The 14,390-nt window shown below is 43.4% G+C and overlaps 1 protein-coding gene across 4 annotated transcripts in view; it reads right to left on the bottom strand.

Annotated features, from left to right (window-relative positions):
* Positions 1 to 4,522: 4,522 nt before the first annotated feature.
* Positions 4,523 to 14,390, bottom strand: part of PSME3IP1 (proteasome activator subunit 3 interacting protein 1) — a 31,447-nt gene continuing 21,579 nt past the window's right edge. For all 4 annotated transcript variants that reach the window (XM_047078457.1, XM_047078459.1, XM_047078458.1 and 1 more), the window contains exons 6-7: positions 13,131 to 13,195; positions 4,523 to 5,302 (exon numbers count right to left, since the gene is read on the bottom strand). In XM_047078457.1, coding sequence (XP_046934413.1) covers positions 5,085 to 5,302; positions 13,131 to 13,195 — 283 coding nt within the window. In that variant the 3' untranslated portion in view covers positions 4,523 to 5,084. The remainder of the gene's footprint in view (positions 5,303 to 13,130; positions 13,196 to 14,390) is intronic.

Consider the following 14,390-nt stretch of genomic DNA (forward strand, 5'->3'; position numbering starts at 1 on the left):
CTTCCAATACTCCCGCTGGTTCTGTGGCCACCAAAAGTCGAAATATCCTTTAGGGACACGTTCACTTCTGAGAGGGCTGCAGGATCGCATGGAGCTCTGCTCCCCAAAGAACCTTTGGGAAATCACAGCACAATGGCCCAGGGGCCAGCTGGCAACACGGATGGAATCCCAGGGCTAGTGTATTGGCCTCCTTTGGGTCATGCCTAACTCCTGCTGATGCCAGCTGTAAGACTGCGTGCTAAACAGCACAAGTCTGCTGGTTTGCCCACCTGCTCAGAAGCTGACATGAGTCTAGCTGGATGTCACATCCAGGGAAGTTTGTACCCACCCAGCCTGGAAGAATCTGTCAAGTCCTGCAGTCAAATGCTCTACCCCTGAGATATACCCCCTAATCTGTCAACTTATCATTGACAGAGGTCTCTAAAGGGGGGCAGCCTTCTTCCTCCCAGCCCCACATCCCCTCCTTGGCCCTTACAGGACATGTATGTTGCAAGGGGTGGGGGGCACTTCTCATGCAGACCCTTCCCTTCTACCTCCCCATGGGAAGAATTTACCAGATTGGTGAGAGAATCCCTGCCTTATGTTGGGGTCCATCTCAAAAGCTCAAACTCTTATGGACCATCTACCTCAGGTATGGTGGCCACAGCCTTCACTCACCTCCAGGCTTCACATGGGAGCAGACCCTGACATCTCTGCTTTCTTTCCCCTTCTCTGCCCAGGTTGAGTAAATCAGTCAAGCAAGCCCTCTACTCCCAGCTGGCTCAAGTTCACAGGGGAAAGGAATGCACCCGAACTCCTGACCAGGCCAAATCACCACTTACAAAAAAACAAAAACAAAAAAGCCAAAATAAATAAGTCCTGAGGGTGTAACGTAAAGCATGGTGGCTATAATTGATAATACTGTATTATATCTGAAAGTTGCCAAGTGCCTAGACCTTAAAGGCTCTCATCACAAGGAAAAATAAAAAACAAGACCATTTAGCAATATACACAAGTACTGAATAAACTGCACACCCGAAACTAATGTCAATTATATCTCAAAAACAAATTGAGCTTCGGTGATGCTGGTACTTGATTCTTGGTACATGGATAGCAAGCTAAAAAGTGAACTTCAAAATCTAAAAGACCCCTCCACCCTTGAATCACTGCTGCTGAGGCCTGGGCACTAGCATTTGTTTAAAATTTTCACTGACACCACAGAAAGTCAGACTTCAGAGTTAAAGGCTCAAATTCAAATTCTGGTTCTGTCACCTAACTGTGCAGTCACAGGCAAGTCATAGAACCACTACGAATTTCGATTTTCTCTATAAAATGTAGAGAAGGGCTGCTTCGTGGGACTTCTAGGATGAAAGATATTACAGTCCACAAAAATGGTCCACAAATGTCCCAAACAGTGCCTGGCACACACATAGCAGCCTCTCGGTATACAATGAATGAATGAAACAAATCCACACAAGGCATAATGACATGCCTGTTACTAAAACAGTAAGGGTGGAATCCAGCCAACAGCTCAGAGTAGTGGCTGTCTCTGGGTTTTGCTGTCCTTCTCCTCCGTGAAATGCTAATGCTGGGCCACATTCTGCCTGTCACTGCTGGGACACTCCCCTTCTCCCTAAACCATAGCTCCAGCAGGTAAGGGAGCAAAATGCCAGCTCTTGCCAGCGTCACGAAGGCACGAATGTGCAACTGGCTTCTTGTGTTCACCCTGTGACTACAACGAAGTTGCCAAGATTCTAGCCTCCCACCAAGTAGAACTTACATTCCATACTGTTACGTGTAAGTAGGCTGGGCACGCCAGGAAATCAAGACAACGCTCAAGTCCAAATAATGGTGCACTGCCACTAAGCTCTCCTTTTTGTTTTTCTGGAAGGGGCTTAAGACAACAGCTGAGCCATATACCCACGAATAGGACACCCGAGCCAAGGAACCGGGTGTGCCTAAGCAATTAACATTTAGCTGAGAGGGAAGCATACAGCAGAAGCTGGTGGTTGGAGCTTTGACGACCAGATCTGACCCTTCATCATGTCAGTGTTTTAGCTGCAACCAAGTACTGCCAGTAGGATGGGGAAAACCTGCCATAAATCAGCACTAACGGAAGCTCTGGACGCCCACCGCGAAACAGGGGAGGCCAGCAGTAACAGGGCTATTGAAGATGGCTACCATTTACTGAGCGCTGTGTGCCAGATCCCACACTAAGTACCTAATCCAGATTATCTTTCACCGTCACTAGAAAGCTGGTCTCATTATTCCTATTTTCCGAGGAGGAAACTGAGGCCCAGAGAGGTTATGGACCTTGTCCCAGTGACCCAGCTAGAAAACGTCTGGCTCCGAGCACAAAACCACTAGGGTACATCCAAGGAAGGGGGAAGTAGGCGTCGTTCCCAGGGAGAAGCAGAAGCAGTGGGGGAAGTCTTAGGCAAAAGCAGCTTGTCCTGGGTAGGAAAGAGGTAGCCAGAAGGCAAGAACCTAAGATGGAAACTGGAAAGAACAAGGACACAAAGAGCGGGCACTGGTCATCCCTAGTTAGGGGCCCAACTTCCAATGTCCGGTCTAAGATACGTCTGAAGAAAGCTAGAGATCCCCACCCCCATCCCAGTCTAAATTTGAGAAGCCAGGTTTTTTCTCCTCTGGGGTCTTGAGATCAGGGAAGTCCTATGTAAACAGATCACCAGCCACCTCTCAGGTCCAGTCACATCAGCTCCCTAGCTTTTTTATAGATGGAAAAATGAATGCTTTGAATTTCATGCTTTCTCCCCACTCAAATGACAGGGCCAGAAGTTAGCAGAACTGGTTGAGAGGGCACGGTGTGACACAGACTAGATCATCCAGAGAGAATTGGCAATAGAGATCCTCAGAGACAGGCTTTCTCCCTTGCAGGATTCAAGAGTTGTAAGACTACTACCACTCAGGACAATGTAAGTACCCCCTGCCCCCCAGTACACACACTTTGCCTTTATCCCTTGTCACCTAGTTATAAAACCCCAATTATCTATTAAGGCCTGAGTGCTGCACTGTGTAGATTAAAGCAGCCCGTTTTTTCCATCCTTCTTTGGGTTTGAACCACACTGTCTACACTGGATGCTTTCCAAGGCTGCTTCCTCTACTGGGGAGACCAGATCCTGCTCTGCTAGTCATAGTTTCTATGGGGCATGTGTCTCTGTTCCAGGACTCTATACCAACAGGTACAATGAACACAGTGAGGTGCCACCGGTGACTCTCAGTCTTTCCTGTGACATCAAGAGCAGAGATCTCCATCTGAAGAGCCTCAACTTTCTCAACACAATCTAGCTGTGCTGGTAAATGCGGAGGGGGCTGGGAGTGCAAGATTCGGTACAGGAAAAGCAAGATCTTGTTCTCTGACATGTATCAGCTTTCAAGTTAACATACAGTTTTAATCCCTGTCACCTTTTGTCAACTTCCAACAACAACAGAGGCCACAAGGTATAGTAATGGCTTCCTAGAAGTCAAACCACACAAAGACGGTGATTTTGAATCCTTGGTCTGCCTCCTGAAATGAGGTGAGGTTGCTCTGGGTACGTGCTGTAATAATGACAGCGCGATCGCAGGAACAATGAAGCAGAGAAGCAGAAGGTGCCTACACAGTTTTACCTAAATGTCTTGTTTGTTAGGATGAAGCTGATGCGCCTGTACCGACGGGAACAATTAGCACTGAGTGGTTCTGAAAAGGGGGAAGAATTCACAAGGCATCACTTATGGGTGAAGGGAAGTCACCATCTGCTAACAGGCCCAGAGTGTCACTGCAATGGAAGGGGAAAAGGAGTGGGTTGGAGGAGATCCAGGGGCCTCTCTGCCCACATGAAGACTGAGTAGCTTCTCTGCCTGCCAGCATCACAGTGTCAACACATTCTCTGTGTGTCTCTCTCCGTCTCACACCCAGAGAAGTAGAAACAATCGACGTAGGAACCCAGGGGAAGAGAGAACCGTACAGATTCATTCTCCTGAAGTGGGGAGCCGTTTTTTTGTTTTTTTTTTTTTTAAAGCCCATGCCTCCCTCGGTCCATAAGGCCTTCATACCTCATCTGCCTCCATCCTGGAGGGAAAGTGCCTGCTTCCCTTTAGGAGACCGAGGTGGGACAGTACCTCTAAGTCTTCGCTGCTCACAGCCTTAAAGCTGCCCTGTGTGCAAAGGGGAAAGAGCAGAGGGGAGGAAAGGACAGGGCAGCACCTTTAGGCCAGTAATAGCTTCCATGGTTAGAAGCCACAACTATAAATGTACCAAATGGAGAGGGGCCTCGACAGTACCCAGCAGGGGCAGAAGATGCAGGTGTGTCCCACTGGTGTGCACTAAGGATCCTACAAGCTGCCAGAAATAAGTCCTTGCATCTACACACCTAAACAGCACTTCTGCTTCCTGGCCACGATGAGATAAGGCCTGTTTGTTTCTCCAAGCTTTAGAGTCTTAAACACCACTGGATGGAGGGAGGAAGGGGAAGGAGAAGGAAAAGGAAGGAAGAATAAGGAGAAATTTCACAATAAGTGATGAGTGTTAAGTGACACTCCCTGCAGACGCAGTTCAGAATCTTTACTTAGTCACACAACATCGAGAATTGGTTAGTTCCAAGGGAGGTCGCCATTCCGTCACCCGGCTCATTTCTCCCACCCACCCCCATCCCCCATGTGTTCCACAATGCAGTACAACCAAACGGGATGGTCATCTAGAGCCGAATGTTTAAATAATACCTGTCCAATAACTGCCCTTGCTTCTTTGTGCTGTTGGGAAAGGAAAAAAAGAAAGCAACATGATCCAAACACTCTGCACACCAGTGGGTGCCTATCTTTCCAGGGCATTTTCAGTGGAATTTCTGCTGAGCCCTCCTCCCCTCCCCCCAGCACATCAGCAAGGAAAGACGCAGCAGGACAGGTCTGGACATCTGCACTGGAGTGAAAAGAGAAACCAAACACAAGTCGGGCCACAAGTGGACTCTGGCACATTTTTAGATGAGGTTAAAAATGTCACGGTGTGCACAGGAAGCAGGCAAAGGAGTTCTGAGGGAGGTAATGCCCGTAGGCAGAACAAACCGTCCGGTCTACTCTTGGGCAGGAGCTTGGGAGGGACACGGGAGCTAGGGGGCCTCGAGGAAGGTGTTGGTTCGGAAGATGGAGGAGACGATCTTGCCAGTGGCGTTGATGGTGCCTTCACTGTCTGAGCTGGACTCGGAGTCGCTGCTGCCCGAATAGGCACCCAAGCCTGGGAGGATGCCAATACAGACCGCGGCAGAGGGGCAGTGGATGGAAGGAGTGCTCAGGGACGTGCTTCCAAGAGACATGCAGGACGGGGCTTCTGCAAAACAGGAGGAAGCACTGTGACTTCACCATTTTGCCCAAAATTCACAGGGTACTTTCCATGTGCGGGGCACAGCGCCTCGGGCTCTACCCTGAAGCCCCAAACCGCCCTGTGCAGTCATCACTACTGTCCCCTGCATCGGACAGCTGTGTTCCTCTTTTACAACTGAGAAAACTAAAGCCACACTCAGAGAACATTTTAAAGCCATGCAGAATGTGACCACGTAGCTAAGGCTCTTTTTGCTCCGGGAAACCCAGAGTCACTGCAGCACCCCAGTGATGGAAAGCCTCAATCCAGGGGAATACGGCACTTAGAAGTAAAAAGAGAAGTTAAGGACTCTACTCCACCACTCCTGTTGCCTCTAAATGTTTCCGGACTCAATGAATCACTACAACAACCTGCTATGTAGGTATCCCCATGTTACTGATGAAGGAGGTCAAATGACCAGGCCAAGGTTAAAGGCCACTTAGAGTAGAAAACGTTAAACTAAATCTGAATCAAAAAATAATGTACTAGAATGATACCAGAGCTCACTGTAGACTAAGTGCTGGACTTTAAACCTCAGTGTCTCAGGCTGACAAGCATATACCTCCCGGCTTTTGCCTTTACAAGCCCCTAACTGACACTTTATGTAAATGTGAAAAGGATACATGGTTCCAAGTATATGAAATCAGGAGGAAGTCAAAACTACCACTGAGAAGCAAGAAGAGACCTCCAGCGGCCAGTACACAGGGTTGAGAAGCTCAGTGGATTTGCTGGTCTTACAGGAAGTTCTAATAGGGGAAAAAGAAGCTGCTGAAGAAAGGCAGTGTTGAAACACAGAGATGTAAGAACGTGACCTGAGAGCCGACACTGATCGTAAAGACGGTGATTACAAGACTACATGAAAGCAGAGGCAGATTTTTGCAACAAATATCACAAAAGTCAATTTCTTCGTGAGATCAGGTTCTTCCGACACCAACCAACCAACCAACAACCGAATAGAAAACTGGACACAAGCTACAAAGAGTTCACAGAAAAAGCAAAACAGACATTTAAACTTGGGAGAGGAAACAATCTATAAGGAGGGAAGGTATAGGGAACAGGCATCTTTATATGCTGCTGAGAGGATGTGGGGCAGTTTGGCAACGTCCTTCAATGTTAAATGATGTTCATATGAGAACATTCCCTGCGGCACTGTTGACAGTAGCAACTGAAAGGTTCATTAATAAGGGACCAGTGTAATGGGCTATTATTCAGCCATGAAGAAGAGTAAAGCCTCTACGTACTGGTACCAAACCACTACGCTTTGTGAAAGAGGCAAGGGTATGTGTAAGCTATAATCTGTAGGGAGGGGAACATGCCCATAGACATGCATGATGATGTCTAAAACAATACATATAAAACTGGTAACAGTGGTTGTCCTGGGGAGATCAGCAGAGCGGTTGGGGAACAGGGAGACTTAACTTTTTTTATTCCAAACTTTTTTAATTTTATTTTTATTTAAAAAAAATTTTTTTTTTTTAACGTTTATTTCTTTTTGAGACAGGGAGAGAGACAGAGCATGAACGGGGGAGGAGCATAAAGAGAGGGAGACACAGAATCGGAAGTAGGCTGCAGGCTCTGAGCCATCAGCCCAGAGCCCGACGTGGGGCTCGAACTCACGGACCGCGAGATCGTGACCTGAGCTGAAGTCGGCCGCTTAACCGACTGAGCCACCCAGGCGCCCCACCAAACTTTTTTAATTTTAGAATGAATAAATAAACTTTATTCTTTTGCCCCTTTTGAATTTTCTATGCATATACTGCCAATGCAGACAATTTTTTAGAAAAGCAAATGCAAAAGTTCAAAGAGCATCATAGTCTACTTAAATTGGGGAGGAATAGCCCCATGTATCTCTGTAACCTCATGGGCACCCCACTCTTACAGCCAGGAAGGCTGCAGAAGAATGGACAGTCTAACAACAAAACGGGTTGCTTGTCTGTATGTTCTCATTGTAAGCCACTTGAGGGCAAGGGCTCCTTCTTCACCACTCTGTCCCCATAGCATGGGGTCTAGCACAGAGCAGGCCAGCATTTGCCATGTGTTAAAGATATTTTACACATTTCATTGCAGATAGCTAAATTGGGGGGGAGGGGTGAAAATCTGGGACCCAACATCAAATTGTACATTATTCATTACTTGAACATTCCCTGTATTATTTTCATATATACAGTGATACTTTCAGTATTCTGTTAGAAATATTTGGTTAAGGGATGCCTGGGTGGCTCAGTTGGGCTCAGGTCATGATCTCACGGTTCATGAGTTCGAGCTCCATCAGGCTCTCTGCTGTCAGTGCAGAGCCTGTTTTGGATCCTGTGTCTCCCTCTCCCTCTGCCCTTCCCCTGCCCACACACACTCTCTCTCAAAATAAATATATATTTAAAAAAATGAAATATTTGCTTCAAAAAAAACCTGATTCATAAATCAGTTACTCAGAAAAGTAATTTATGTGAAGCTGTTCAATGAGATGTCATTTTATTAAGAATTTCAAGGGTGAATTGAATTTTAGGGTCTATCTGAGATAGAAAAGGAGGATCAAGTTCAGAGTAGCTGTGCAAGACTAGAGCTGGCCTAACGGAAGGACGGAAGCCAGCCACGAAATGAAACCAAGAAATCTGGACCACAATGGCATCAGCAGAGTTTAAGCCAAAAGACCAAATCTCCCGATTATCTAGGTTTCAAGAAAGAAAAGAGACTGCAACTCTGACAAATTTCATTCCAAAAATAGTTCAACTGTCCAAAGAGAACAAAATGGTGCCCTCTGATCTCACCCATTTGGTGAAGTTTCCTGCCAGCTTCTGCATTTGCAGGACCACGTTGTTATACCAAATTAACACCGAAAATTACTAATAGGGAATGTTCTTGGGATTCAAACAGATGCGTGAGTTGAGAGTCAATGGGGCCAACTTGTGCGTTCACTGGCTCTGCTCAGAGCCTAAGTCCAGAGCCCCCAATGGGGGAAACCTGAATCTCCATTAGGGTCACAGAGTTCTTTTCTGGGGGGAACAAAGGCACAAAGCTTTCTACTGCGAAGGACAAGACTTTCAAGCAAGCTTTTAGGGGATATTCTTCCAATGGGGCCTTACTAGCAAAAGAGGGTATCTCTTGCCCAGCTGTAAGAATGCTGCTGTGAGAGTGGAAGGGAAGACAAAGAGATTAAAAGGTGGCTCTGAAACATGGTGTCTGCCTTAGATGGTTTTTTTTTAAACAAGTATTATTATTATTTTATTTTACTTTGAGAGAGACAGAGTGCAAGCAGGGGGGGAGCAGAGAGAGAGGGAAAATCGAAGCACTGCACTGATAGTGCGGAGCCCAACGCAGGGCTCGAACTCACAAACTGTGAGATCATAACCTGAGTCGAAATCAATAGTCAGATGCTCAACCAACTGAGCCGTTCAGGTGCCCCCTAAGATGGTTTCAAAAGGCCACACAAGTGGGGCACCTGGTGGCTCAGTCAGTTAAGCGTCCCACTTCAGCTCAGGTCATGATCTCATGGTTCATACATTCGAGCCCCGCATCAGGCTCTGTGCCGACAGCTTGGAGCCTGGAGCCTGCTTCAGATTCTGTGTCTCCCTCTCTCTCTGCCCCTCCCTCACTCACACACTCTGTCTTAAAAATAAATAAACGTTAAAAAACACAAAAACAAAAACTGCCACATAAGTTTTCCTTTCCACTGACTAGTGCAAATACTTCCTACAAGGGAATAAGCACCAGACACAGACAGGGCTAGCTGAAGTACATTTAAGATTTCTATGAAGTTTTATGTACTTGTGTGTATGTGCATGTGTATACGCCCACAGTATACACTTAATCCTATTTACACATCCAGATTAGCAAGTTTCCTATATATTAAAAAGACATCTGTGAAATGGAAGTCCTATATTGCTGATGGGAATGTAAACTGGGATAACTTCTTTGCATGGCAATTTTACAATATTTATCAGAATTACAAATGTATATCTTCTCTGTCCCAATAATTCTATTTAACCTAACATATCATGGGTGTGAAAAATAACGCATGTACAAAGTTTTTAATAAAACATCATGACAGAGAAAGCATGGAAGCAATCTAAATGTCCATCATAAAAAATAGAAAAAACATACTATGTTGCAACCATATAACAGAATACTACATAGTCTTAAAAAGGAATGAAGCTCTTTATGTACAGTCATGCAATGATTCTCAAGGTACTACAGGTGAATTAAACAATGAACAGAGTATGTTAATTAAAATAATGACGATGACAGGAAGTACAAAACAACATATGAGGTATTCTTGCCAAAACACTTGAATTGATCAAGCTCTAGATCTAGTTACCATTTTCACAGGAAACACAGGAATAAAGGAACACCATGGAGATATAATCAACAAGATCTAGAGCATGGGAAACTCCACAGGACAAAGAGACCCAGTTTCTTCACAAAAACAAAGGAAGCAAAAAATAAACATAAAAAGGAAGAAGAACCTATAGGCCAAATGAGACTTAAAAGGCACACTAGTCTATTGTTAAGATGCTATCTGATGGCAATATTCCCAGACTGATCTACAGATTCAGGTGATCCCTATTAAAATTCCAACTGCCTTTGTTATTGAAATTGACAAGTTGATCCCAAAATTCATATGGAAATGCAAGGGACCTCAAATAGCCAAATGATCTTGAAAGAGAACAAACTTGGAGGACTCACACTTCCTAATTTCAGAACTTGCTACAAAGCTATGGTGATCAAGACTGTGTGGTAACGGCATAAGGATAGACATACAGATCAATGGAAGAGAAGAGAGAGCCCAGAAATAAACCCATACATGTTGGTCAACTGATTTTCAACGAAAGTGCCATGACAGTTCAGTCTGGAAAAAATAAGTCTCTTCAGCAAAGGGTGCTGGGCCTACTGGATACACACAATGAAAATGAATCCCTACTTCAAACCATATACAAAAATTAACTCAAAATGGATCAAAGACCAAAATGGAAGAGCTAAAGTCATAAAACTTAGAAGAAAACACAGGTGTAAGTTTTCATGGCTGTGGATTAGGCAATGGTTTCTTAGATACGACACCTAAAGCACAAGCAACCAAAGAAAAAATAGATAAGTCAGATGTCATCAAAACTAAAAATGTTTGTGCTCCAAAGGACTCTATCAAGAAAATGAAAATATAACTCACAGTAAGGGAGACAATATCTGTAAATCATCTATCTGACAAGTGTCTAGTAACCAGAATATATAAAAAACTCTTTAAACTCGACAGTAAAAAGACAAGTAACCTAATTTAAAAATAGGCTCAGGATTTGAGTAAATATTTCTCCAAAGAAGATATACAAATGACCAATAAGTACATGATGCCAACACCACTAGTCATTAGAGAAATGAAGTATCACTTCCCACCCACAAAGATAAACAAAATAAAAAAGACAATAACAAGTGTTGACAAGGATATAAAGAAACTGGAGCCTTCACATACTGCTGGTAGAATGTAAAAATGGTGCAGTTGTTTCGGAAAACAATTTGGCAGTTCCTCAAAAAGTTAACCATATAAACACAGAGTTACCATATGACCTAGAAATTCCATTCCCAGGTATACACCCAAGAGAAGTGAAAATAGCTGGTCACACAAAAACTTGTACACAAATGTTCTTAGCAGCATCATTCAGAGTAGCCCAAAAGTGTGAACAATCCAAATGCCCATCAACTGATGACTGGACAGAATGCAGCATGCCATACAACAGAATATTATTCAGCGTAAAAAGTCCCAATACGTGCTACCACATGGATGACCTTTGTAAACACGTGAAAAGACACTGGACACAGAAGGCCGCAGATGGAATGATTTCATTTATAGGAAATGTCCAGGAAAGGCAAGTCCACAGAGAGAAAAGTAGATGAGTGGTTGCCAGTGGCTAGAGAGAGGGAAGAACGGGGATAACTGTTAATGGGCATGGGGACTCTTTTTGGGGTGATGAAACATTTTGGAATTAAACAGTGGTGATGAATACACATTTCTGTGAACATATTAAAACAAAATCACTGAATTGTGCTTCTTTCAAAGAATGAATTTTATGGCACTGAGTTGTATCTCAATATTTTTTTTAAAAGCCATATAGGCCAGATACAATGTATGACTGATCTTTGCTTGGATCCTGATTTTTAACGTTTATTTATTTTTGAGACAGAGAGAGAGACAGAGCATGAACGGGGGAGGGGTAGAGAGAGAGGGAGACACAGAATCGGAAGCAGGCTCCAGGCTCTGGGCCATCAGCCCAGAGCCCGACGCGGGGCTCGAACTCACGGACCGCGAGATCGTGACCTGAGCCGAAGTCGGACGCTCAACCGACTGAGCCACCCAGGCGCCCCTGGATCCTGATTTTTAAAAAACCAATTGTCAATGGAGCCCCTGGGTGGCTCAGTTGGTTGAGCATCTGACTTCGGCTCAGGTCATGATCTCGCAGTTCGTGAGTTCAAGCCCCTGCTCTCTCTCTGGCTCAAAAATAAACATTAAAAAAAATAATTGAAAAACCAATTGTCAAGAAAAAAATTGTGAGAAAATTGGGGAAAATGAATACTAATATGCTATCTGATATTATTTAGAGATCACTGGAGGGTGGGTGATGGGCATTGAGGAGGGCACCTGTTGGGATGAGCACTGGGTGTTGTATGGAAACCAATTTGACGATAAATTTCATATTAAAAAAAAAAAAATCACTGTGATGTCAAAAACAAAACAAAACAAAGAACCCTTATTTTGTAGTGATATGTACAGAAGAATTATGGATAAAACAATATAATGTCTGACATTTGCCTCAAAACACTATAGTTAAGGAGGTATAAATAAGATTGGATATGTGTTAAAAAAACTGATGAAGCTACATGATGGGGTTCCTTATTATCTCAATGTTTGAATATGTTTTAAGTTATCTCAATAAACATTTTTTTAATTTTAAAAGCATATATTTGTAATTGCTTATACAGACACAGAATAGCTCCGGATATACACATAAGAAATGTATAATACTGTTTCTCTCTGGGAAGCAGAATTGGATGGAAGAGGATATATACGTAGAAAGAAGACTCTTCACTCAATGTCCTTCTTAAAAGTAATTCTAGAGCAAAAAGTTATCAGCAACAGCGCACCATTACTGGTGCTCAGCAGATATACATTTTTAAATATCCATTATATTTTGAGGGAGAAATCAATGTAAGCCCTGTTTTATAGATGACCCACTGAGTTTAGCGCAGAATCTCAGTCCCCCAGGGAGTCAGGGGTAGAACTAAAAACGCTCTTGGATTTCTTATCCCCGATCCAGCCCTCAGGAACACTCACCTTCACTTACAACTCTGTGCCACTTAATACAGTGCCAGATTTGATTGCATAAAAGTAACCACCAAAGAAAGTATGCTTCTGGAGACTGTATTAAGCTTCCAGGCTCAATCCGATCCAACCATCAGCAAGAGCCAGGCATTCTACCTCTCACTGGTAGCCAGCCAGGTGAAATCAAGAAACTTGACATTTGGGGGACACAGAGAAAAACCCTTTGTGAGCAGACAGGGCTTTGGCTTTGTAAGCACTTCTGGGAAAGCACAATTGTCATTTATCAGTTCCACTGGTTTCTAACATATTGCTTGGCAGGGCAGTTGACATATACTCTTGGGTATAAATCCTGCCTGGTAGAAAACAGTTTGGTAAACTAAATTTAGATCAGCTTGCTCAGAGACCCATGCATTCCTTCACAGCTGTGCTGCGGTCCAGCCCTGTACTATGGTTCATGTGTATTACAAGTAAACAGTGAAATGAAAGCTGCCACCCTACCTTGACTCTTGTCATCTGGGTCAGTGTCCGACTTCAGTCTTTTCACGCTGTTCCCGCTCTCTGAGCTGTAACAAAAAACATGGTAATTTGAGCTATGTCCAATTGTGGGGATTAAAACTTTGGGACCCAGGAATTCCAATAACCATTATATGGGCCTTAGGTAGCCTCAAAGAACTGGGATGATCTGAAATGAAAAGTCTTCACTTCAGGTTCCTAATCTCCTTCCAGTTACATTACTGTTATAAGGACAACATAAACCCCTGGCCAATTCAAGGGGTGAAGCATTAGACCTTCAGACATCACCTAAACTTCAGATTCTTTGTTGTCCTTATCATTCATCTTGGTTAGAACCACAGATGGATTTGAAGAATATCTGGACAATTTCATACGTGATGAAAATTTATTTAAGTTCTTAAAGATTAAAGGAAATCTCTTTAGTGACATGTTAGTGATTCTGAAAGTCACTCAAAAGACCTTCACTGAAAGACGGTCTAGAGAACGTACTTCCCTTGCTGTGTAGCTTAGTGCAATACCCCAAGCTCCACCATTACTGCTAATATTTAGGGCAGTCAAAAAAAAAAAAAAAGAATGCACTTCAACACGGAAAGAAATGATCCCAGAAAGAAGGCTTTAATCACAGAAGGAAGGGATAGTGAACAAAGGAACTGGCAAACACAATCTAATTTGTGGTGTTCAACACGACCATACTCAAGTCCTGGACAGTAGTAGCATGTAAGGAAGAGGTGATTAGAGTGCAAAGTTCTAAGGTCAATGTATAATTTTGTAGGAAAGGAAGACAGTTATTTAACTTTAGGTTGTGCTAAGTACTCCTAGTAAGTTGCAAGGTTAGCCACCAAAAGAACAGAAACACCGCATGAATCCAAACCAGTAGAAAGAAAACGAATAAACAAAAGTTTTTAAAATCATAATTAATTTTTTAAAAATACAAGGAAAAATATCTTTTAAGTAAAAAGACAAGCAACATTAAGACAGCAGAAACTGTGTCAAAAATCCCAACAAATCCAAGCCTACCTGTAAAAACAGATGAACATACTCCATTTAAAATCAGATATTTATGAGACAATCCAAAAGATTTAACAAAAGTAAACAAAAACAAACAAGACCCAGAAAGATTGAAAGCAAAGAGTAGCAAGAGTCACTAAAGCCAAACCCAAAGAAGGCTGAGCTACCCGGCACAGTATTAGGAAAACAGACTTTAAGACCAAAAACATTACAAGAGGTAAAGTTTATAATGAAACA

This window comes from Lynx rufus, unplaced genomic scaffold (assembly GCF_022079265.1).
Source record: "Lynx rufus isolate CCGP_SWC_20201006 ecotype Redwood Valley unplaced genomic scaffold, mLynRuf1.p SCAF_16, whole genome shotgun sequence".
Classification (NCBI taxonomy): domain Eukaryota; kingdom Metazoa; phylum Chordata; class Mammalia; order Carnivora; family Felidae; genus Lynx; species Lynx rufus.